The sequence below is a fragment of the Serinus canaria genome, chromosome 1A, assembly GCF_022539315.1.
Source record: "Serinus canaria isolate serCan28SL12 chromosome 1A, serCan2020, whole genome shotgun sequence".
NCBI classification, from domain to species: domain Eukaryota; kingdom Metazoa; phylum Chordata; class Aves; order Passeriformes; family Fringillidae; genus Serinus; species Serinus canaria.
Genome location: NC_066314.1, coordinates 56,225,480 through 56,249,975, shown reverse-complemented (window position 1 = coordinate 56,249,975; position 24,496 = coordinate 56,225,480). Strand labels below are relative to the sequence as shown.

Here is a 24,496-nt window from a genome sequence, read left to right as displayed (position 1 = left end):
CTTCTCATGATCTCTGAATTTTTCTTATATCAGTGTCCAAATCAAAACCAGACATTTTAAAAGACATACAAGTATACAGTTGGTTGTGAAATCGCTGGTGATGCTGCTGAGCTGCAATTTTATTAAAGATTAGCTTAAACCATTGATGCTGCTTGTATGAAAATTTCCTGGGCTCCCATTTGGGCTCTTTCTCCTACTGTGAGTAAAGAAGTTGCATTTTTTTAACAGACAGAATATGCCCACTGGCTTTTGTATTTTAAATGAAATCACAGAAGAAGAGTTCCTGCATCCAGTTGATAAACTGGTGCAGTTGACAAATCCAGGGCACTGGATTTTTGTCATTTACCATGTTTACCCTGAACTGCAATAAATACTAACCAAGGATGGTAAAGAAAATTTCTGTTGAAATTAAGGATATTCAGTTTTGAAATACTTTAATTTCCCCTACCAGTGTCAAAAGGAAGCTTCACTTCTAAGTGTTTTAAGTGGGCCGCATGTCTTGTTCCCTATGCAGTCTTGTGTGTCTTCACCACCAGGGGCTTTATTTGGCCCTAAATTGATTCTTTGAAGGGGTTCATGGACCAGAGGTGCAGAACCACTTGTATGAGTGGTAGCTAGCATCAAGCCATTCTGGCTTCTCTATATACATATATCTAGTTTAGACCTAAAACTATGCTTTTCAGAAATTAATTATGATGATGAAGAAGATGTCACAAGTACCAACCAAACAACAATAAGCTTTAAACCATCTGAAGGTTGATTAAGACACATCATAAATGCAAGCTTCCCAGGACAGGCACCAGCACCTGCCACCACTTGCTTCCAGTGGCACATGCAAAGTTCTGCAAAGTTTCTGTTTCTAAAACATTTCCTGCTTGTATCACCTCCTAATATTCACAAGATCACACATAGCAGTTTCAGTTGTAAATAGAGATGCATTTGTTGGGTTTTTTTCCTTCACCACCTTAGATTTTTTTTAATCTCAGATTAATTATCATCTTCCCTTCTACTGTCAAATAATAACTGGATACAGAATAACAGGACTAGAATGTCCCATCCATTTCAAGGCTTTCAGACTTGCACTGCTTCTTTCTGGGCTAAAACTTATTCCAGAGACATAAAATCCATTTGGCAAATAATCCATGATGCAAGATAAGGTGAGGCAGGATCCTGCTACAGGTGCCTCTGACTTCCTGGTGTGAGTGTTTCTGCACTGAGAGCGGTGTGAGTTGTGGTTCTGTCCTCAGACTCTCGTGGGAACTGGCACCTCCTGCCTCTCCTGTGCCTTCCTGCCAGGCTGAGTGACAGACCTCAGCGGGCAAGAGGAGTGGAAGGGGAGCACAGCTCGAGCCTTGGACTGTGGGAGGATTGCTGAGTTCTGGCTGCCTTCTCCCTGCTCAGAGTATTTCCCAAGAGAAAAACTTCTTCCCAGCATGACAAGTAGGTAAGAGACAATCATTCTAATTCTCCTCTAACAGGCAGGGTAGGGGGGGTGGGATATATTTTTCTGTAAAACGGTAAATATTACACGACATGCAGCACAGCAAGAACCCTCTTCCTCTTTCTGTTCTGTTTTACTGACTCACTACAGTGTAAAACATCAGTAAGGCTACTGATGTAGCCACTAGATTAAAATAAAGAACCACTAGATTAAAATAAAGATAATGTTAAATCAGACTAAATATAAAAACCAGCTAAAATATAGCTAAAACCAACTTAAATATAGCTGGTAATTCAGAATCAGTTCTTCAAACATCAGCTGCCTGCCCAGGATCTTGACAGATTGTTCCACTCTCATGTTTGCCCCTTGACATTGCCTTTTCCTTTCCACATACAAAAACTGCCTTATATATCTTTTGGTATTTTAAATACCAGCTTTATGGGGGGGGGGGAATCACTGGACTCAAAGAGAAGACGTAGACATTGGCACAAAATGAAAATCTAGAGAATTGTTTCTATCTTGTTAGCCGTAAAAGCTGTTGCATGTATTTCACAATATTTGAACCAAGTTTTTTAAATGATTTGATACTTCTTGTAAATGGCTGCTCATCAGGTGTTCCAAATCCCTTTCTTCTCTATATAAAGGCTAAAGGCTGTATAAAATTGCATATTGTCAAAAGGATCTCTGAAAGTAAATTTACTTTGGAGAAGGTGCTCAATCAGACCTTATTTGCAGAACTTCATGTGACCCATTTGCAATACCTGTTCTTCTCGCTCTAACACTGTTGACTTGCTCACATTATTTGCCATTGACCTTTAATTCTTTTCATGTCCTGAATAATTTCTGATTTATAGCAATAACATATTCTTCTTGGAGCATTGTTTTGGGTAGAATGAAGACTAAAATGGAGATGTTAGATGTTAGATTCTTTGGCTCTAAACACACTGCTGGTGCATCAATTGCTATTGCAAAAAGCCTCCCCCAGGTTTTCTCAGCTCTTAAAAGTGCAGACTGAGTGTTGTTCCTGGGGTGGTGCTTTGCTCGTGTAAGCACATCCAAGCAAGGGTCCAACTGGACAAAATCCAATTGGCCACACTTCTCACACAGAAATAATTAATTCTATGTGCAAGCATAAATCTAACAGCTCAGAGCTTTCACACAGGGAAAGGACTGAGAACTGATGATAAAAATCTGTGGTTTGAGTCACCCATGCCATTGTGTTGAAAACCAGGAAGAAAATATGCAGTACCATTTTCCAGGACAACCTTACCTACATGCTGGTGTGTTATGGATTTGCATGAAGGTGTTGGGCATCTTGTCATTTAAATTGCCTCACCCTGCATGTGTAAGCTAAGTTTACGGCCCTTTTTAAAGAGATACCATCCAGAAAGAGTTTTACAAGATGACTGTATAAGTTGCTAGACAAGTTTTTTGCTTTGGCAAGGGTATATGTTTTTAGTCTTCAGTTACAGCATAAACAGGTGCTCTCTCTGGAAACTAAAGGAGAGGAAAAAGGAGAGGAAAAGTCCATGATGATATTGTGGTAGCACCTAGAAGAGTTAAAGGACAGTAAAGGCTTTTACTTTGTAAAATTTAGTGATTTCAGTTTTGGAACAAGTCTCCTGAATGGAGAAATACATTTAGGAAAAGTATACTTATTGAACAAGAATGAGGATTAAAATCTGTAGGTACACTCTTATTGTAACCCTCTCCCGAGTAGACACCTTGAGCTCGTGATATTTCATAATACTTCAAAGGAGGAAAGGTCAAACTGTGCTTTATAAACACAGGACAAATCTGCTAAGAGCAGACTGAGAGCAAGTGGGTATTAAAGAGATGATAGATCTCTCCTAGATAGGTGACTGTTATCAAAATATACACATACTAAAAGATATGTATATAAAATACTGTATCTGAGGATCAAAATATAATAATAAAACCCAAGTGACACCCTCTCTAATGTTCCACATACCCTGGATGTTCAGCAGGCAGCAGACTCCTCTTCACCAGCAGTAGTTCCTTCCAAAGTAAAATCTCTATTACACATAATATCATGGTTCTCAAACAGGACAAACTGATACAGAGGAGCAGACAGCAGGAGGGTCCAGAATGCAGCACAAAAGTGATCCAATAAAATTAGGGCAGTCCAAGGTAAAGGCCTGAAGTTTGAAAAACATCACCAGTACTGTTCTGTGAGCTCACCAGTCCTGTCCCTGGGCCTTCAACTGAGCTGCTGAAGTGAGCAATTTTCTGTTTGGTGTTGGTTTGTAGGCTCTTTCAAGAAGGGCTTGCTCTTTGTAAGACTCCAGAAAGAATATGGAAGCATGGCAGGAAATAAAACTGCTGTTGTTAGTGGCTGCTGAGGCAGCTCCCTGGGACATCGAGCAAGGGCCTTGTTTGGGCTGCCCAGCCAGTGTTGACAATGCCTACTGACTGCACAAGCAGTGCCTGGGTTTTGGGCAAAGGCTGAATGAAGCTCCTCTGTGACAGCCTCCTTCTTCTCCACTGTGAGATCCATGCAAATACTTGTTCCTAGCATAACTCTTCCTTCACATTCCTGTTTAACCCTGGCAACGAACATGTCCTTTGACTCCTACACACTAGATTTTTAAATATTTTTCCTTTCTTCAGGTATTGACGTGTTCAAGCCCAGTTAAAAATTCAATTGATCTTTTAGATTTCCCATCCACAGCTATCCCAAAGTACCAGAGAACCAGAGGGAAAATGGACTGTGCCTCCAGCGTGGCTCAGGAACGCAGCAGCTCAGATCCACAGCTGCAGGCGGGCTGAGGTGTGGCAGCTGCCGTAATTACCGTTATCTGCCCTGTCCTTGTGCCTTTGCCACAAGCTTTGTTTGCTCCTCCTGCTAGAGAGCATGGAATTTGCCATTAGTGCTGATTAGTGTTATGTCTTCTCCTTCTGTTCTGCCCAGGAAAGCGAGTTATCTCTATCCTGGGCAGAAAAGAAGGAAAAGATATAACGCTAATCAGAGGTTCAGAGCTGGGCTGTGCCTTTTTTCAGTCTGGGAAAACCAGCTGTTGAAATCACAGCAGGTTGCTCCAAGAGCTTTTTGAAAGAAATACCAATTGTTGACAGATTTCTGTACTTTTCTTCTTTTCTGAAAAACATCTATTTTGGAGGAGAAATTAAAATTATCAAGCAGTTCTTCTCTGGGCTTTGATGCATGTGTTGGTTTGTAACTGATTGATTCCACTGTCAGTTAATTAAAGATTAAGCCACCTCTCTTTTTCTCCACTCTGTTGTCCTGATCCCCTCTTAGTGTGGACATAAGGTACTTGAAACTGGAGCTACCTCTGGGTGCTTCATCACCATAACAACCTGTCATGGTTTGACATTGGCCAAATACCAGGCACCCACAAGAATCATTCCCTCACCCTCTCCTACCATAGCTAGGCAGAGGAGAGGGAAAAAAATGAACAAAGGGTTCATGAGTTGAGATAAGGACCATGAGAAAACACTCCAAGGCTAAAACAGGCTCAACTTAGAAGTACAAAGTGAATATATTACTAACAGAGTCAGAGGAAGATAATGAGAAGCAACATAAGCCAGTAAAACACATTTTTTCCCCAAGCCCCTCCCTTCTTCCCACCAACAGTGCAGGGAGACAGGGCATGGGAGTTTTTGGTTAGTTCATCACCCAACACCTTCTGCTGCTGCTCAGGAAGAGGAGTCCTTCCCCTGTGAGACTGTGGTGTTCCTTCCCACAGGAGACAGTTCTCGATGAACTTCTCCATTGTGGGTCCAAATCTCACAAGCAGCAGTTCTCCCAAAACTGCTGCACAGTGAGTCCCTCTTTCCGTGGCAGACAGTCCTCCCAAAACTGCTGCAACGTGGGTATCTCTTTCCATGGGGTGCAGTCCTCCAAAGACAGGCTGTTCCAGCTTAGGATCAAGGGCCCCCTCTTTACAGAGGGTCTTCTACTGGATCATGGCCTCCTCAAGGGGCCTGCTCCAGCATGGGCACCTCCCCCATGGGTGTGGGTGGATCTCTGCATCCCCTGTGGATCCCCATGGGCTGCAGGGGTACAGCTGCTTCATCATGGTCTCACCACGGCCTGCAGAGGAACCTTGGCTCTGGTGCCTGGGTGCATTTCCTCGCCTGCTTCTGCACTGACCTTGGTGTCACCGTCTTGTTTCCCTCACATATTCTCAGTTCCTTCTCTTCTCTGGCAAGGAATAGAACTGTGCCAAATTTGTGCTGATTTTCTTCTTAGATCTGTTATGACAGAGGCCTCACGATCACCGCTAACTGGCCCAGCCTTGGCCAGCAGCATGTCCATCTTCAGAGCCACTGGGGATTGGCTCTGCTGGACACAGTGGAAGCCCCCAGCAGCTTCTCACAGAAGCCACCTCTGTGCCCCCCCAGCTACCAAAAACCAGGCCATGCAAAACCAATGCACAACCCTACCTACATTTTGTTGATAGACGAATTGACAGACTTCTGAAAACTGTAAACTATTATGTAGGACAAGACTCTGTTAAAAATTAGGGAGGGAGAGCTTGGGTAGGTATGTGCATCACAGATCAGTGCATGAGGGATTTTTATTGTATGCAGACATGGCATTTAGAGCCTTACTTACCCTTTGTCACCACTACCTTTATGCTGGGATAATCCTCTGGCAAAGGAAAACATTCTGTGTGGAATCTTGCTTGAAGGAAGAAGGGAAGAGTTTATAAGATTGCTGTGAGAAAAGCATCATAGGGAGAATTTTTTGCTTCCTGTTCTGTTGGCAGTGTTGCTGCATGCTGGGAACAATCTCCTGCTTGCCTCTGGTTGCACAGAAACCTTGGGAATGAAACACCACCATCTTCCTTTTTGTTTCATTGCATGGAAAACCACAGGAACTTATCAACAAGAACTTTGTTGTCTGACAGTCTAATTAAAGACTCAGTTTTCCTTACAGGTTACCTGCATTCTTTAAAAAGGAACGTGGACCATAAGTATAGTGGTTTTTACAAGAAGGTGTGGGGAGAAAGAGAAACCTGATGCCAGGCTGATATCCAGAACATGGAGAGGCATTAGAAGACTCTGCAAGTGACTTGCAGAAATAACAGCACATGCCTTTTTTTGTGCCTTACATGCATTCCTCTGTATTTCTTGGCAGGAAGGCCCTAAATTGTGAACTTTCTAAGCTTTTCAATGAGATGTGGGATGCAGATGTTCACCGCCTTAGGCCTGGGAAAGACTACACAATTGATGTGCAGGTAACCAATTGCCAAGTCAGGATTAAGGGCAGGTGGTGCTGCAGGAAAAGGTGCCTGCAAAAGGGCCTTTGGCTTAAAAAGTTGCCTGTGCTTTGTCATGTCCAGTGGGAAAAGCATCCCTTAGGAGAGGGAATGGTACAGAGAACAAAAATGGTTCACACTTACCTGGACCTTGGTTACAAGTAGAGTCTTTCAGGTGTTTGTCTTGGGTCCTGTAATATTTCATCTCTTTATCTGTGAGCTGGAGAAAGAACAGCTAGTGTGCAACCCTTCCAGTTTTGCAGATGACAGCAAACTGGTGATGAAGTTGGTATGCTCAGGTGCAGGGCTTCTCTTCTATTGGACATAGGCAGGCTGGAGGAATATGCTAAGGAAGGAACATCATGAAATTCAACAAAGACAAAGGAACAGGATGCTCAGAGAAGCTGTGAAATCTCCATCTTTGGAGGCTTTCAAGACCCAAAAAGATGACACCCTGAGAAATAGTCTGAATTCGGTGTTAACCACACTTTGAGCAGCACTAGGATGTTCTGCTCCACCCTGTGTGTTTCAGTGTGTGAATGACAGCTTGTGTGTGTGGTGTGGGTGACTTGCAATGAGGGAGAAAGGGAGATAGGTCCCAAGTCATTCTAGGGTAATAAGGGAGGAATTTGAGAAATTCCTGGGTTTCTCAAATTTCCTGGTATCGCTGGGAGAGAAGGGAGTAGCAGAGAGGGGTGGGTGAAGATTTCAGGACTGTTGCTTCCAGTCCCGGGGAAATGTGAGGAAGGAATGAGAGATTTCATAAGCAGCCATTTCACTCCTTACTAGCTCAGTGCAGTGCAAACATGACCGTGTGTTTTGGGCACAAATTGCAACAGGCCAGAATATTCACAATCCAGTTTTGTACTCACACAAGAACTCACTTTATTGTGATGTTACTCAAACACTTTGTTCCAATGTTTCTTCATATTATAACAGATAATTTCCTTTTGCTGATAAACTCTAAATAGTGGTACCTACCTCAAGCCAAAATGTGTGTGGGGAAAACTTCTCCTATATGGTTTCTCCATTTGTCAGAATAAAGCTCTAGTACCTCTTGCCTGTGTTAACAAGCTGCTACTCATCTTCTCTCTTCTCTCCTTGAGATAGCTCTTTGTGGATTAGAAATTTGAAAATTATCAGGAAAGCCTCCTTTAAATTGCAGAGACAGAAGGTACCCAAATCTCCTTTTTACTTATTTGTGGTGGGAGGAAGCCCTTGCTCTACATTACTTCTGTTTACCATTTCTGATTTATATAGTATAATAGCTGGTTACTGAGCAGAACTGAACTCTGGGCCATTACAATCATCTCTAAGGAAACAGAAATTTCAGGCTCTTACAGATGTCAGAGATTGTCTTTTCTTTATACTGGCAGTTCAGTAATATTGTCTCTCATTTAATAGGAAGACAACTCATTTAATAGGAAGACAATTCCTAGCAAAGAATCCTGATGGCATTATGAGGTTTGGTTTGATTATCACAAAGGCAGGCACTGTCTCCTCTAAGGACATTTTACTCCTTGTTTTCCTCCATTTTTGCTAGGGAAAAGCAGGTCCAGCACAGCAAGGGGATAGTGCAGTCCAGGACAATGCAGCCAGACATCTGTTTCAAAATGTAAGCGAAGAACGCCTGAGGAGCATAAAAACTTTTGCAAGTGAGACCCGTTCTTTTGTTAATGGTTTATGTGATATAAAAAAATCTGTGCTGTATTTAACATGTTTCCCTAAAATATAATATTGTATATAATTTGGGTGGTGGTGAGGATCATCAGACTGCAGGTAATTTGAAGGGAGTTTTTGTAACAGTTGCTTGGAGATTACCTGTACCTGAGCCTCAGGAGGAGCATCCTCTTGTTGCCCAGGCAAAATCCGAATTCTCTGGCTCTTCCACTACAAAGTAAAAGGGATGAGACACTTACCAGCTCGAGAAGTGGCCCAAGGGAATCTCACAGGGTTCAACAAGACCAAGTGTTGGTGCTACACCTGGGTCAGAACAGCCCCTGGGATCAATCCAGGCTGGGGCTGAGCACAGGGAGCAGCCCTGCCAGAAGGACTTGGGGGTGCTGTGGGTGAGACCTCGCCCTGCCCCAACCCAGAGTCCTCCTGTGCTGGGCTGCACCCAGAGCCCCAGGGCAGCAGGGCAGGGGGGATTCTGCCCCTCTGCCCCACCCTGCTGAGCCTCCCCCTGCAGGGCTGCATCCAGCCCTGGGCCCAGCACAGGGAGCTGCTGGAGCCAGGCCAGAGCAGGGACACCAAGGGGATCAGAGGGATGGAGCAGCTCTGCTGGGAGGAAAGGCCGAGGGAATTGGGATTGGTCAGCCTGGAGAAGAGAAGGCTTTGGGGTGACCTCAGTGTGCCCTTCCAGTACCTGCAGGGAGCCCACAGGAAAGATGGAGAGAGACTCTTGACAAGGGCCTGGAGTGACAGGACAAGGGAGAATGGCTTCACACTGACAGAGGGGAGGTTAAGATTAGAATTTAGAAAGAAATTCTTTCCTATGAGGGCAGTTGGGACATAATGGTTTGTCCAGAGCAGCTGTGGCTGCCTCATCCCTGGCAGTGTCCAAGGCCAGGCTGGATGGGGCTCTGAGCAACCTGGGATAGTGGAAGGTGTCCCTGCCCATGGCAGGGGGTTTGAACTTTAAGATCTCTTCCAACACAAACCATTCTATGATTTTATGCATTGAAAAAGACACCACATTCATCTTTGCTCCCTTACTCACAATTTTCAAGCCCTTTCAGATAGTACCAGACCCACAGCTAGGTCTTGCATTTTTGTTGGGGGCTATACTTCAGGCATGTCTATGAAAGTCTCCTTCCCTAATTTTTCTCAAGCTCAAGACATCTGATATAGGTTTATGCTCTATTATTCCTATACTGAAATAATGTCCACGAAACCTTGTGCCAGCATAGCTCAAGGTCCTAAGCTTGTGTCTATAATTGTGGTGGGCAGATGTTATTTGTTTTGGTAGGTCATTATTACTTCAGCACTTTGCTCCATAAGGAAGCTCAGTAGCTGTTTATCTTTGAAAGGATCTATAAAAAGTACAGCAGTGATCTGGCCTTGAGTCACCTTGAGACCTACACTTAGCAGTATACCTGAGAGAATTTGACATATAAAGGAATGGCTTTCTCTAAGGATTGTCAAGACATATTCTATGGTGACTTTTTATAATGGCACTCTTTTGTCTGGATCAGACATATGAGCAGACTGAAAGTTTCTCTTTTTCTGCAGCCTTTATTTCCTTATTGGACAACTATGAGACATCAACTGGTGTAGCAGAAGTAGTGACTCCAGAAGAAATAGTTGAAAACAACTGTTTCCTTGATGCTATCTTAGCAACAGAAGTCATGAGAGTGAGTAACACAGATCTTTTTTGTCACTGAAAACACTGATTAAAAAGTAAACTACACGTGTATCTTGGTTTTCTATCCTTCAGCTAGCTCATGACTATCTGCTGAAAAAAAACCTAGCAAGGCCAAACCTTGCTGATTTCAAACATCAGCTTTATGACATCTGGTTCCAGCTCTATGCCAGGAAAGAAGGAGACAGGTATGTTTGATGGGGGTGGGCACTGATAATCTCTGTGCTATTCTGATTTAGGTAAATGTAAGCCTGAGTGCCATCTGCTATACATAGAACTGGAAGACAGCTTCAGAATAGCTTCAGCATGACAGAGAGTGGGTTTAGATTGGATATGAGGAAGAAATTCTCTGTGAGGATGGTGAGGCCCTGGCACAGGTTGTCCAGAGAAGCTGTGGTTGCCCCATCCCTGGAAGTGTCCAAGGCTAGGCTGGATGGGGCTCTGAGCAACCTGAGATAGTGGAAGGTGTCCCTGCCCATGGCAGGGGGTTGGAATGAGATGGCCTTTAACATCCCTTCTAAACCAAACCATTCTACATCTCTATGAGACATATAAAATACCTATATATTATTGTGTCTTTTTTCTTCTTCATTAGACCTGATTCTTGTGGTTTTGAACATGTTTTTGTTGGAGAGACAAGGCATGGAAAAGAGATCTTAGGTTTGCACAACTGGGTGCAATTTTACCTTCAGGAAAAGCGCAACCAGATTGATTACAAGGGATACGTAGCTCGGAAGAACAAAACCAGGGTAAGAACAAGCCTTTGGGGGCCTTTGCAAGTAAAACAAATGGATTCAGAAATAAAAGTTGTGATGAAACAAGTGTAATAATGCAATCATAGGCTCAGTGTTTTGAACAGCAATAAGTATATACAGTACGTAACTGTGTATAAGAATGAACAATGACATGTCTTCCAGCTTCTTTTTTTGCAAAAACTATTTTAAAAAGTAGTGCTGGTGTTTACAGAATTGCAACACTGCTGAGGCTTAGGTGGGATAAATGGTCACGTATGCTCCAGAGATCAAGATTGTGCCCAGCTATAGCACCCAGGCACGCCAAGGATGACTAAACCTTACAAAGCTCTCAAAAATCTGGAATCAGAAATTCTATTTGTCCTGTCACAGCTGTGTTGGACATTATTCTGTTGTTCCATTTATGCTTTCAGCCTGATAGAGATGACCGAGTTTTGAGCATCCAGTTCAGCTGGAAGGGCTCAGTCAAGCCAGTTGGAAGCACCTTTATTGGTGTCAGCCCGGAGTTTGAATTTGCCCTTTACACAGTCATTTTCCTGCTGTCTGAAGAAAGAGTCACACATGAAACAGTGAAGATAAATGAGTATGAGCTACAGATGGTTGTCTGGCGCCATGGGCACCACATTGGAACAGCATATCCAGTACTGCTCAGCACCACTAGTGAAGATTAGTGGAGTGAGCAGAAACTTCTTTTTTTAAATTGAGGGAAAGGACGAGTGGTGGAGACAGGAGGAGTGGATGGGGGGTAGACAGGACCAGACAGCAAAGTTAATATGGTATTTTATAAAATTAATTTCAAATAAAAATTGATGACTGTCTCTTTTGGTCTGCAGTGGAATGTTTAATCAGTAGTGTGCTGTGACACTCAGAAACCATGAAACATACTCCTGCTCACATTAAATTTATATCCAAATTACATCAGTCTTCCCTTTGGCATGATAGCACTGTACTTTTCAGCAAATAATGGCATTTAGGAAAAGGTTCTATTAAAATTGATACACATATTTCTCTCAGTTTTTAGTCACTGCATATCTAAAAAAGCAATAACCACACATTGCTTACACTTTACCTTCCAGACAGAGGCTTTGATTTGGCACAGGCAGAACTCTAGGATGTTTTAATCTCTTCTCATTCCATAAGAGGTTAATTTCAAATGCATTATTACAATACAATGGCCTGGACACACAGGGAACACATTTAGGTGAGGAGATGGTCATCATATCCACAGCATGCCTTAAAATATTTTCTGTTTCTTGAACACAATTTTCATATACTCCCTATGTATTCCTGAAACACCTGGATGTCAACTTCATACTACAGGTACTAAGAGGGCTGACTCAGAAAGATCCCTCCCTCCTCGATTTGTTGCTTGTCAACAGAGAGGATCTTATGATCCTCTTCAGTGGAGATTGGTGGCTGTCTTGGCCACAGTGGCAATGAACCCATCGAGTTTAAAATATCTGGTGACAGGAGGAAAAGTGCCAACAAATCTTCAACCCTGACATGGGAGGAAGCAACTTCAGGCTGCTCAGGGAACCAGTAAGTAAAGTCCCCTGGTGTAGTGGTTTTAGTTCATCAATTTGAGATTTTTGAAATCTTGAATTTGAGATTTTGAGAAAAAAAATTGAGGGTGTTTTTTTCTCAAAATTTAAGATTTTGAGATTTGAGAACCAACACACCTGGGAAAATGCTTTTGAAAGTCCTGGGGTCCATCAGTGCTGTGGCCACCTTTTAAGCACCAGTTCCTCAGGGCAGAGGAACAGGCAGTACCTAAAAACTGGAAATCAAGCAGATGAGGCAGAAGGCCACCTTGGCTGAACAGAAGAAGATTGGAGATAAGGTAAAAAAGGAAGGGATATGCCCAGTGGAAGCAAAGTCAGGTGATGTGGAAGGAATATGGAGATGCTGCTTACCACTGTAGGGGGAGAACTTGTGTGGCCAAAGCTCCACTGCAGGTGAAGCCACCAGAAATGTGGGGGAAATAAAAAGAGGGTTTAAAAATACATAAATGGCAAAAGGCAGTGCTGAAATGACATCAGCCCATTACAGGATGAGGATGGTCACCTCACAAACAGGGCCATGGACAAGATAGAGAGGTATAATGCTTTCTTTGCCTCTGTCTTCAACACTGATGATGGATTAAGGAGGTCCCAGCACCCTGAGCTGGAGGACTGTGACTATGAGAATGATAAACCCTGAGTTAACCCTGAAGGTGTGAGGGATCTGCTGCTCCAGCTGGATCCCTAAAGGTCTATGGGGTATGACAGGATTAATGTGAGAATATGTAAAGAGCTGGCTGATATCATCATGAGGCATCTCTTGATAATTTTTGAACAGTCTTGAGAATCTGGAGAGGTCCCAGTTTTTCAAAGTGCAAGAAGGATGACCCTGGAAGCTATAGGCCTGTCAATCTCACTCCAGTGCCTGCTAAAATTATGGAGATGATGATCATTATTCTGGGAGGTACTGAAAAACACCTGAAGGACAACACAGTCATTGGTCAGAGCCAGCACATCATGAGAGGAAAGTCCTGCTTTTCAAAACTAATTTCCTTTTATGCTAAAGTAACCCACCCAGTTGATAAAAACTCATCAGTAGTGTAATCTTTTTGGATTTCAGTAAAGCTTTGGATATTATCTATCTCAGTGTGCAGCCCACAGCTGGATAAACACATTGTGTGATGGCTGAGCAACTTGCTTATGGGTCAAGCACAAAGAATGACAGTACCTGGGTGGCAGCAGACTGGCAGCCTATCACTTGTGGGGTTCCACATGGTGCTCTCTTAGGCCCCCTTCTCTTAAAAATCCTCATAAAAAGCTTGAATGCAGGACAGAAAGGCATACTTAGTAACCTTGCAGATGATAGAAAACTGGAAGGAGCTGTTGACTCCCTCAAGGGCGAAGAGGCTCTGCAGAGAGCCCTGGACAAATGATAGGGCTGGGCATCACCTACTGTGTTAAGTTAACAGAGGCAAGGGCTGGATTCTGCACCTGGGATGGGACAGCCTTGGATGTACACAGACTGGGAATGAGAGGCTAGAGAGCAGTGTTGTGGAAAGGGACCTGGGGATTTGTAAAGCTGATCTCTCGGGGCCTTTCGGGTCCAGTCTGGCTCTGGACCCTGGCCCCTCACAGCATTACAAGGACAAAAGTGAAATACTTGAGGCGATCTTCTCCTGGGGACCAAAAATCCCACAGCTTTATTGTGGAATTACTCCAGAGGGTCCAAAGGAGGTGAGGATGACCAGAGAAAAAAGAGACCGAGTGTGTGAAAAGGGGGGATTTTAAACCCAGGGGAGGGGGGGGCAGAGAAGAGGGAACACAGCCAATGGGATATCAGGGATGGGAGAGTGAGGGGAGGGAGTAACCTGGGGAGAGACCACCACCAGGGCGTGGAGGGGGGGGGGGAAAGACCATGTGGTATAAGAGGGATGATACTCTTCAGTGCAAAATACCAACCCAGTGCAAAGAACAAAATAAACTTTTTAGTGCAATACAATAGGGGTTGATGGCCAGCTGAACATGAGGCAGCAGTGCCCTGGCAGCCAGGAGGGAAAGCCCTGTCCTGGGGCATTCAGCCTAGCATCGCTGGCCAGGCCAGGGAGGGGACTGTCCCGCTCAGGGCTGGAGCGGCCTCACCTTGAATACTGTGTGTGAATTTGGGTGCCACAATAAAAGAAAGATCTAAAGCTGTTTGAGCGTCCAAAGTACAGTTTTGGAGATAGTGAAGGGCTTGGAGGTGAAGCCACACACGGAGCAGCCAAGGGCACTTGGAGAAGAGCTGGAGAAGAGCAGACTGAGGTCAGAGCTCACAGCAGTTCTGCAGCTTCCTCACCAGGGGAAGAGGGGGGCAGGCCCTGATCCCTGCTCTGTGTGACAGGAACAGGAACCGAGGGCACGGCTGGAGCTGTGTCAGGGGAGGGTCAGGGTGGATATCAGGAAAAGGTTCTTCCCCCAGAGGGTGCTGGGGCACTGAAAAGTCTACCCAGAGAATGCTCACGGCCCCAGTGATGACGCTCTCATTCGCAGGGCAAGATTGTTGGAGTGTCCTCTCCACAGGCAGGGCCAGGGGTTGAACCCAAGATGGCTGCAGGTCCCTTCCAACAAAGAATATTCTGTGAAAATTTCAAATGCCACAGAGAGCAAGCCAAGGGTCCCTACAGCTGTTGAATCATCACAAGGGGCTGCTCAGGCTGGGGTTCACAGGAGAAGCCACTGGAGAACACCAAGACAGGACCAGCTGAGGGATGCTGGCGAATGGGTTCAGCCGTCCCTGCAGCAACAGGTCTCGTGAAGGACAGCAAGAGAGGCTGAAGTCAGGTTCTGCTGTAAATTTGAAACACAAAGGATCTGAGGCAGAAATGTCAGGACTATCAGGTATTAAAACCACAGAGCTGTCACACAGAACACCTGCTCGGGGGTCTAGAAACCAACTCTGGGGAAGGTCAAAGGCACTTGGTTTCCTTCAGCCTGGGGAACATCCCTGCAGCCAAGGGCCCCCAGGTCACACTGCACGCCTTGACAACTCTTCAGAGTCCTGTTTCATCTTTGCATAGGTGGCAGGGCAGAACTGGGAATAGAGCTGAGCCAGCAGAGCCTGGGAGGGGATCTCTAACTTGGTCTCGTGGCTCAGTTTGTTCCATATGTGCACTGCATAGGTGCTCTTAAGGAGTTCCTGAAGCTCCAAGGCAGTGACTGCCTCAAACAACTTCTTCCAGTTCTGCCAGGGAATAGGATAAACAACTTCTCGGGCAAGAGCACTCACACCTCTGCAGCTCATGCTCTTGATAGTCTCAAGGGAGCACCACTTCTTGAAGACACGAGTTAGGAGCCCTGGGCCCTGGTGCCCCCAGACCCAGCCATTGTAATTCTGCACAAAGTCCTGCATGCAAAGCTCCATGAACTTGTGCTTGGCCTTAAAGGACAGAAAGGCCCCATTCAGTTCATTGTCATCCTGAATGCCAAGGGCATTGGTGAGGTTCTGTAAGTTCTTAAGCACAATGAAGTCTGTATCCAGGTAGATGCCACCAAATTTCCACATGAGGACAATTCTGCAGGCATCAGAGAGGACATGTAAAAAATAAGGCTCCTGTTGCCGCTGAGGCTGCTGGAACCACTGTGCAAGAGGCGTTCCAGAAAAGAACTCTGTCAAGTCCAGGGGCTGGATTTCCACGTTGGGGAAGCAGCTCAGCAAGAAGAAAGCCCAGTGTTTGGGCAAGGAGGCGTTCCCTTTGGCCAAGCCTTTCATGAGCACCACGACCCTTGACGTGGGGTGTGACCTGGCCGCAGACTCCACAGAGCACGAGAACAGGTAACTTGGGGAAGTTTGCTCCGAGGTCTCCACAAAAAACACGTTTCCTGTGGAAGGAGAGGGCCCACCAGCAGTGTCGAGGGGAGAAGGCACATAGTGAGCGCAGCCATTCTCAGCAGACAAGCTGTAGGTGGGGCCGTGGCTCTTTGGGTCCTCCTCAATGCCCCAGTACAACTTGATGTAGGCAAAGGATACGAACACAAAGATGAGGATAAACAGGGCACAGGGCTTGTGGCTCAGCACCACCCTGGTCAGCTTTAGGAGGCAGCTGGGCATCCTGAGCATTCTTTCTCCAGCCAGAGCCTGCTCTCCTGAGACAGCCATCATGATCTGAAAGGAAGGAAAGAAGAGAAAAAACCTGACAGATGAGGCAGCAGAGTATGAGTTTTCCTTCATAGGTGTGTCCTACCTTCATAGCAGTGCACAACAAACTCCGGGAACACCATTAGAGAACTCATCTGTCACCCTCTAAAACTCCAGGTCACTGTCAACACAAGACATAGAGACACGTACGCAAAGCCTGGCAGGAGGAGATAGCAGTGTTCCTTATGACCATCCCTGGGGCCCTGTCAACAGTCACTGTGTGGAGCTGCTGCGCACTGACAGCTGGATATCATGAGGGGAGTTGTTTTCTTCTGATACACAACGTGTCCTTCCCCCAAACCAAACACAAGCCTCAGTCGTCCAGGCTTGGAAGGCTGCAGGAAGCAGTCTTCTAAACCAACCACCTGCCCCTGCAGAGAGCCTGGCCCATTGTTCATGGCAGCGTAGCTTGGCAGGACGGATGGAGGGTGGGAAAGGAATGGATGCATGGGAGCTCAGGAGGCAGATGCAGGCAATAAGGTCGAGAACTGCCTTTGTAAAGGGAGTTCCAAGGCTGCTTCCCAACCCTGCACAGGCCACGCTGGCTCTGCCCTGCTCAGTTCTCCCAGTGGATCCTGCTGGCGGACAGGCAATCCCTCTGCTCTCCTGCCCTTCCTTCCTTGCTTCTTCTGGCAAAAGGGAGGGATGGAGTGGAAGAGATTTTTATCAAGGCAGCAACAAACAGATAAGTCAGTCTAGCTCCATCCTCAGCGCTAGCATCAGCATTGCTGCCCTTACCTCTCCTTAAATTGAGGGGCAGCAGAAGCAGCACCTCCTGTGCCCGCCACTGGGCCCCAAAGGTCAATGGACAAGAGCATATGAAGAAGCAGTGAGGAAGGCTGTGGCTTTTAGGACCATTGGAAGTGGTCTCAAGTCAAGTTGTGCCAAGGGAGGTTAGAGCAGACATTACTCAGAATTTTTGCTCCCTGGAAGAGTTACCAGGCATTGGCACAGGCTGCCCAAGAAAGCAGTAGAGCCACTGTCCCTTGGAGGTATTTAACAGATACGTAGGTGTGGCACTTAGGATCTGGGTTAAGTGGTGGACTTGGCAGAGTGGGCTTTGGGGTAGGACCCAGGCACTCAAAGGTCTCTTCCAACCTAAAGGATTCCATCATTTCTCCTGCCTCCCTGAGCTCCATCTCCAAATCCCTACCCTCCCGGACAGAAAGGTTCAGGAAACGGGAAAAGCTTTAATCCAGCAGCTATAACCAAAGTGGCAGAGAACACAACAGAGCAACCAGGTGGCACACTCCCATTTGTCATTGCTCCTTGATCACTGTGCCTGAGTCACATACAGAGCTTCCCCTGTGGCCAGAAACAACTTGTCAGCCACACTGGGAGCCAACCAAATGTCAGAGCATGGAGCCACCACTTGGCACCAGGCACAGGGGGACAGAGGAGAGGCAGCCAAAACACAAATGATCAGCTCTGGATCCCCAGAAGGTTTCTCCTCCCACACAGAAATGCCACCCTGTGCTGCCAGTGCTACAGGCAGTCCAAGCCAGCCCACCCTGCCATTTACAGACCCCTTTACATTCCCCACCCTCCACACACCACAACTGGGTTAATCCTGCAAAAAAGGTTTTGCTTTGCAAGCATAGGAAGAGAAAGCAGTAGAGGCTTGGGGAGAAGTTCCTGTGCAGTAGAGCGGCAGGAAAGCGCCACGTTAATCTAACAACAAGGAAGGTTCGAGCTTATCGGTGCATTTTGAGCAAAGGACCGAGGTTAACTACCGTCACATCTCTATAAATTTAGAAATACATTTCTCCTTTTGGAGCAGACAGGGCAATGCTTTCAACACTGCGATAGTCCGTGCAATTATTTTATAAAACAAATACAGGAAGCCTGGTTCTATCACTTCCTCTAAAAACACATGGGCCATACCAAGAAATTGCAAACTCTACTTACCTGTCGCTGCTTTCAAGACAGCACAGAATTCACTGCCTAGCTGAAGAAGAGTTTTAAGAGGTTGGTGTCACTGACGGAGCCTACAACTCTATGTTCTGTCACTTCCTCCTTCTGAAAAGAAACGGCAAGAGAAAAAATCTGAATACATGGAAAAACACAATAGATGAAGGATGTGACATCACACCAGTGAGTAGCTCATAAAAAGGATGTACGTAGCACGGCAAAGAATCCATCTAATTATAAACTAATAATGAAAAAAAAGGAGGAAATTCAGACCTCATTATTAATACCCTATAAACTTTAGGCTGTGGCAGTAAAACTTTTGGTTTTGTTTTTTCCTCCTTGGCTAAAATTTCTGAGCTCTTAGGCCGCTGCTGGGGCTGCCAGGATAACTGAGCTGATCCTTCCATAGAGCTGCATGCTCCCACCCCAAGCCCTAAGTACAGGATGCCCCCTTGCAAACACACTCTTTTAACCAAATACTTAACTCAACTCGTTCATTAGGGAGTACTCCTGCATATGCCAGGGACCTCTCAGAGGGACTTTGCCACGTTCAGGTGCCCTTCATTCTGTGACAGCTCCCCCTTGCTTCCATGATCAAGGGTGGCTGACCTTGCCTTGCATGAGACATGCTGGCACATTGATAAAATCCCTCCTTTATCAGAACAGCCCCTAAATTCAGGGTTTACTGCAGTTCCTCCTCAGCTGCCTGAAACAAATATTGCTCTGCAGTGTCCCAGGCCACTCTCCTCTCCCCAAATTCTTCCATGCATGGCAGCACCATGGATGGACTCATGACAACTCTTGTCCCAGCCCAGGGGCTCCACAAGCACTCTGGGCTACCTGATCCAGTGTATCACCACCCTTCCTTTCATTTTAACTAGCCACGCTTCAAGGTGTGCCCACTGTGCCTCCTGCCGTCTCTGCATTGAACAGAGGAGAGTCTCACTTGTGTCCTTTACCCACCCACCCACCTTCAGCCTTCACCACACCCTGAACACACAGCCCAGCCTGCTCTAGTCCCAGAAAAGTCGGCAGAGCTCTCCCAGCCTCTCCTCATGCACCGTGTGCTCCAGTCCCCTTCCCGCCTTAGTGGCTGTTGCCAGATTTGCTCCAGTACGGACACGCCTCCCTCATCCTGGGATTCCAGGACCAGCCCTGCAGGTGTGTCTCACCAGTGCTGAGTGGTGGGCAAGGAATTGCATTAGGGGTAGATGGATGACCCCCCATCATCCACTGCCTACAACCTCAGTGACATCTTCAATTTACCAGGGGTCTGCGGGAATCCCAGCAGCAAACAGGAGACGCTCCAGGAGGTTCCTGGAGCATGTGGAAGAGAACCGGCTGACAGAGGTGGCAGGCGAGCCCACCAGGGGAGGTGTCCCAGGGAATCTGCTGCTTGCAAACAGAGGAGCACTGGGGGGAGAGGAGGTTGCCAGAGGCCATCTTGGTAAAAGTGACCATGACACGATTCGATTTCAGTTCTCAGTGAAGGGAGGGAAGAAGGAGGAAAGGGGTCAGCAAAACCATTACCTTGGATGTGTGGAGAACAGGCTTTGCTCTGTTCAGACCACAGGTTGAGAGAATCCCTTGGGAGGCAGTCCTGAGGGGCCAGGGAGCCCAGGAAGGTGGAGGTTCCTCAGGAAGGAGGTCGTAGAGGTAGAAATGGAACCCATTGCAATGTGCCAGAAGCTGGTCCAGGGAAGGCTAGCCTTGATGAACAGCAAGCTTCCACTGGGACTCAGGGAAGAACAGAGAGTTTAGCAGCTCTGGAAGAAGGGTCAGGCAACTCAGGAAGACTACAAGGATGTCATGAAGCTAATCAGAGAGAAAACTAGAAAGGTAAAAGTCCAGCTAGAAGTCAGTCTGGCCACCAGCATAAAAGTTAAGAAAAAATGCTTTTCCAAATGCATTAATAACAAAAAGAGGCCAAGGAGATTCTCCATCCTTTATTGCATGCTGGGGTGGGAACATGACCTCCAGGGATGAGGGAGAGGCTGAGGTATTCAATGCCTTCTTGACCTCAGCCTTTAAGCGAAAGCCCAGTTACCCTCTGCATATCCAGCCCTCTGAGCCAGAAGACAGAAACAGGGAGCAGAACTAAGTCCCCGCACTGCAGGAGGAAGTTGTTGGTGAACTGCTGTGCTGCCCAGACATGCACAAGTCTAGGCAGATGCCATCCTTCTGCTGGGAGCTAGTGAAGCAGCCCACAAAGCTCCACTCTCCATTGTTTATCAGGAGTCCTGGTGAACTGGAGAGCTCCTGGGTGACTGGAGGATAGCCAATGTGACACCCCCCTATGAGAAGGCTAGGAAGGAACAACTGGGAAAACCAGAGGCCTGTCATACCTCAGATCCTGGGAAGTGTATGGAAGAGATTACCTGGAGTGCAATGACACCATGTGTGCTGCACCACTTGGGCATCAGGCCCAGCCAGCTCAAATTCAAGCAGGTCCTGCTTGACTGACCCAACCTCCTTCTATGAACACCCAATGGATGGCAAAAGGCTGTGGAAAGGCTATTGTGTACCCAGGCCTTCTAAAGCCTTTGATCACTGCTCCCACAGCACTCTCCTGGAGTGTCCTTGTCCTTGCAGCCCACAGATTTAACAGGCTCCAAGTTTGCTGGGAATAAAGCGCCTGGATGGCTGGGCCCAGAGAGTGGTGGTAGAATTAATCCAGTGGGCAGTGGGTCACTGGTGCTATGCCCCAAAGCCCAGTGTCAGAGCCAGTCCCGTTTCATACACTTGAGGTTGAACAAGATCTCGAGTGCCAGGGACTACCCCTGGGTCACAGCAACCCCCAGCAGCTCCAGGCTGGGGAAGAGTGGCTGGGAAGAGCCCAGCAGGAAAGGGCCGGGGCCTGCTGGTCCACAGTGCATGCCCAAGTGGGCAAGAAGGCCAATGGCTGCTGGGCAGGGTCAGCAATGGTGTGGTCAGCAGGACCTGGGCAGTGACTGTCCCCCCCTGCTGTGGGCACTGGGGAGGCCTCGCCCCAGGGGCTGTGTCCAGTTCTGGGCCTGGCACTGCAGGATGGACACTGAAGGGCTGGAGCGTGTCCAGAGGGGGGAACGGAGCAGGACAAGAGGCTGGAGCACAAGTCTGATGAGGAGCGGCTGAGGGAGCTGGGGCTGTTCAACCTGGAGGAAAAGGAGGCTCGGGGGAGCCCTAATGCTCTCCACACCTCCCTGACAGGAGGGTGCAGCCAGCTGGGGGTCAGGCTCTGCTCCCAGGGAACAAGGGACAGAATGAGATCAAATCAATAGAATGGTCTGGGTTGGAAGGAAAGCTAAAGATCATCTTGTTCCACCCCTCCTGCCATGGGCAGGGACACCTTCCACTATCCCAGGCTGCTCGGAGCCCCATCCAACCTGGTCTTGGACACTTCCAGGGACCCAAGGGCAGCCACAGCTGCTATGGGCAACCTGTGCCAGAGCCTCACCACCCTCACAGGGAAGAATTTCTCCCTCATATCAAACCTAAAGCTGCTCTCTGTCAGTGTGAAGCCATTCTCCCTTGACAAGGGTCTGCAGTGACAGGACCAGTCTCTCAGCAACTTTCCTTTAAGTTCCCTTCAGGCAGTGAAGGACTACGATCACATCACCCCAAAGCCTTCTCTTCTCCAGGCTGAACAATCCCAATTCCCTCAGCCTTTCCTCCCAGCAGAGCTGCTCCATCCCTCTGATCCCCTTGGTTTCCCAGCTCTGCACTGGCTCCAGCAGCTCCCTGTCCTTCCTGTGCTGGGCCCAGGGCTGGATGCAGCACTCTGTGCACCACGGTAGGTTCGGCTTGGATACGAGGAAAGCTTTCAGAGTGCTTAAGCACTGTGTGCCACAGGCTCCCCAGGGAAGTGGTGGAGTCAGCATCCCTGGAAGTGCAAGTGCTCCAAAAAATGAGTACACATGGCACTTTGGGGTACGGGCTTGTGGGTATGGTGATACTGAATTGAAGGCTGGACTCCCTGATCTTGGAGGTCTTTTCCAACCTTCATGTGCTTCTGAGTTTTTATTTTTGTCCCTGGGGACACTGCTTGGAGTCCTGCACCAAGTCCTTCTGCTGATGTGGACAGGTCGTCCTCTGGATTACCACACTGGGCTCAACATTCCAACGAAAAGGATGTAATCCTCCTCACAGCACTGCAGAAACAGGAAATGCTGAACCCCTTCAGGGTGTGACAATTGCTGCTGAGGTGTTGGTCTCCACAAGAACTACTTCAGCAGAGTAAGGATATTCATAATTTTTACTCCTCAAAGAACTGATTTTGTCTATTTGCTTTCCTGAGGTGTCCCAGACAAGTCATCCCACTGCTATGGAATCAGGAACTGCAGGAAGCATCATTTGACCTTTTCTCACTTCAGAAGTTTACAACATAGTGCATGCCATAGTGCATAGTGAGCCTGTGTGGCTCATTTCACAGTGAGCCACACAGGGATCTAAACATTTTTCGGCTTCCTAAAGCCAATTTCATATACTCTTCATGTATTTCCCCACATGTTAATGGTCTTTGCCAGCCAGGAAAATCTGGTCTGAGCCCCAGCAAGCTGTGACTTTTGGCACTGCCTGGTAGTGATTCACAAAATCAGAAATGTTACAGAGAGCAAGCCAAGGGTCCCTACAGCTGTTGAATCATCACAAGGGGCTGCTCAGGCTGGGGTTCACAGGAGAAGCCACTGGAGAACACCAAGACAGGACCAGCTGAGGGATGCTGGCGAATGGGTTCAGCCGTCCCTGCAGCAACAGGTCTCGTGAAGGACAGCAAGAGAGGCTGAAGTCAGGTTCTGCTGTAAATTTGAAACACAAAGGATCTGAGGCAGAAATGTCAGGACTATCAGGTATTAAAACCACAGAGCTGTCACACAGAACACCTGCTCGGGGGTCTAGAAACCAACTCTGGGGAAGGTCAAAGGCACTTGGTTTCCTTCAGCCTGGGGAACATCCCTGCAGCCAAGGGCCCCCAGGTCACACTGCACGCCTTGACAACTCTTCAGAGTCCTGTTTCATCTTTGCATAGGTGGCAGGGCAGAACTGGGAATAGAGCTGAGCCAGCAGAGCCTGGGAGGGGATCTCTAACTTGGTCTCGTGGCTCAGTTTGTTCCATATGTGCACTGCATAGGTGCTCTTAAGGAGTTCCTGAAGCTCCAAGGCAGTGACTGCCTCAAACAACTTCTTCCAGTTCTGCCAGGGAATAGGATAAACAACTTCTCGGGCAAGAGCACTCACACCTCTGCAGCTCATGCTCTTGATAGTCTCAAGGGAGCACCACTTCTTGAAGACACGAGTTAGGAGCCCTGGGCCCTGGTGCCCCCAGACCCAGCCATTGTAATTCTGCACAAAGTCCTGCATGCAAAGCTCCATGAACTTGTGCTTGGCCTTAAAGGACAGAAAGGCCCCATTCAGTTCATTGTCATCCTGAATGCCAAGGGCATTGGTGAGGTTCTGTAAGTTCTTAAGCACAATGAAGTCTGTATCCAGGTAGATGCCACCAAATTTCCACATGAGGACAATTCTGCAGGCATCAGAGAGGACATGTAAAAAATAAGGCTCCTGTTGCCGCTGAGGCTGCTGGAACCACTGTGCAAGAGGCGTTCCAGAAAAGAACTCTGTCAAGTCCAGGGGCTGGATTTCCACGTTGGGGAAGCAGCTCAGCAAGAAGAAAGCCCAGTGTTTGGGCAAGGAGGCGTTCCCTTTGGCCAAGCCTTTCATGAGCACCACGACCCTTGACGTGGGGTGTGACCTGGCCGCAGACTCCACAGAGCATGAGAACAGGTAACTTGGGGAAGTTTGCTCCGAGGTCTCCACAAAAAACACGTTTCCTGTGGAAGGAGAGGGCCCACCAGCAGTGTCGAGGGGAGAAGGCACATAGTGAGCGCAGCCATTCTCAGCAGACAAGCTGTAGGTGGGGCCGTGGCTCTTTGGGTCCTCCTCAATGCCCCAGTACAACTTGATGTAGGCAAAGGATACGAACACAAAGATGAGGATAAACAGGGCACAGGGCTTGTGGCTCAGCACCACCCTGGTCAGCTTTAGGAGGCAGCTGGGCATCCTGAGCATTCTTTCTCCAGCCAGAGCCTGCTCTCCTGAGACAGCCATCATGATCTGAAAGGAAGGAAAGAAG

The 24,496-nt window shown here is 47.2% G+C and overlaps 2 protein-coding genes across 18 annotated transcripts in view; one reads left to right on the top strand and one right to left on the bottom strand.

Annotated features, from left to right (window-relative positions):
• The first annotated feature begins 792 nt into the window (after positions 1–792).
• On the top strand, positions 793–13,845 carry LOC103819582 (poly(U)-specific endoribonuclease-like). Its single transcript, XM_018918595.3, has 7 exons — positions 793–1,444; positions 6,567–6,666; positions 8,231–8,342; positions 9,922–10,043; positions 10,127–10,239; positions 10,647–10,800; positions 11,217–13,845. Exons 1-7 carry the CDS (start codon positions 1,434–1,436, stop codon positions 11,472–11,474), a joined length of 870 nt encoding a protein of 289 aa, XP_018774140.2. The 5' UTR covers positions 793–1,433; the 3' UTR covers positions 11,475–13,845.
• Positions 13,846–13,973: 128 nt separating this feature from the next.
• A4GALT (alpha 1,4-galactosyltransferase (P blood group)) overlaps positions 13,974–24,496 on the bottom strand; it is a 34,315-nt gene continuing 23,792 nt past the window's right edge. For 6 of the 17 annotated variants that reach the window (XM_030237740.2, XM_030237741.2, XM_050982029.1 and 3 more), the window contains one exon: positions 20,319–24,477. In XM_030237740.2, the coding sequence (XP_030093600.1) occupies positions 23,341–24,477 (1,137 nt within the window). In that variant the 3' untranslated portion in view covers positions 20,319–23,340. Of the gene's footprint in view, positions 16,444–16,626; positions 16,675–18,384; positions 24,478–24,496 lie in introns of those variants that run through there. The other 11 variants (XM_030237744.2, XM_050982076.1, XM_030237743.2 and 8 more) reach the window with 7 other exon arrangements.

Excerpts from the sequence above, each read along its gene's own strand:
- LOC103819582 (XM_018918595.3), top strand. Across the intron at positions 6,667-8,230 it reads ACTACACAATTGATGTGCAG|GGAAAAGCAGGTCCAGCACA; the intron begins GTAACCAATTGC and ends CATTTTTGCTAG. Across the intron at positions 10,240-10,646 it reads GCCAGGAAAGAAGGAGACAG|ACCTGATTCTTGTGGTTTTG; the intron begins GTATGTTTGATG and ends CTTCTTCATTAG.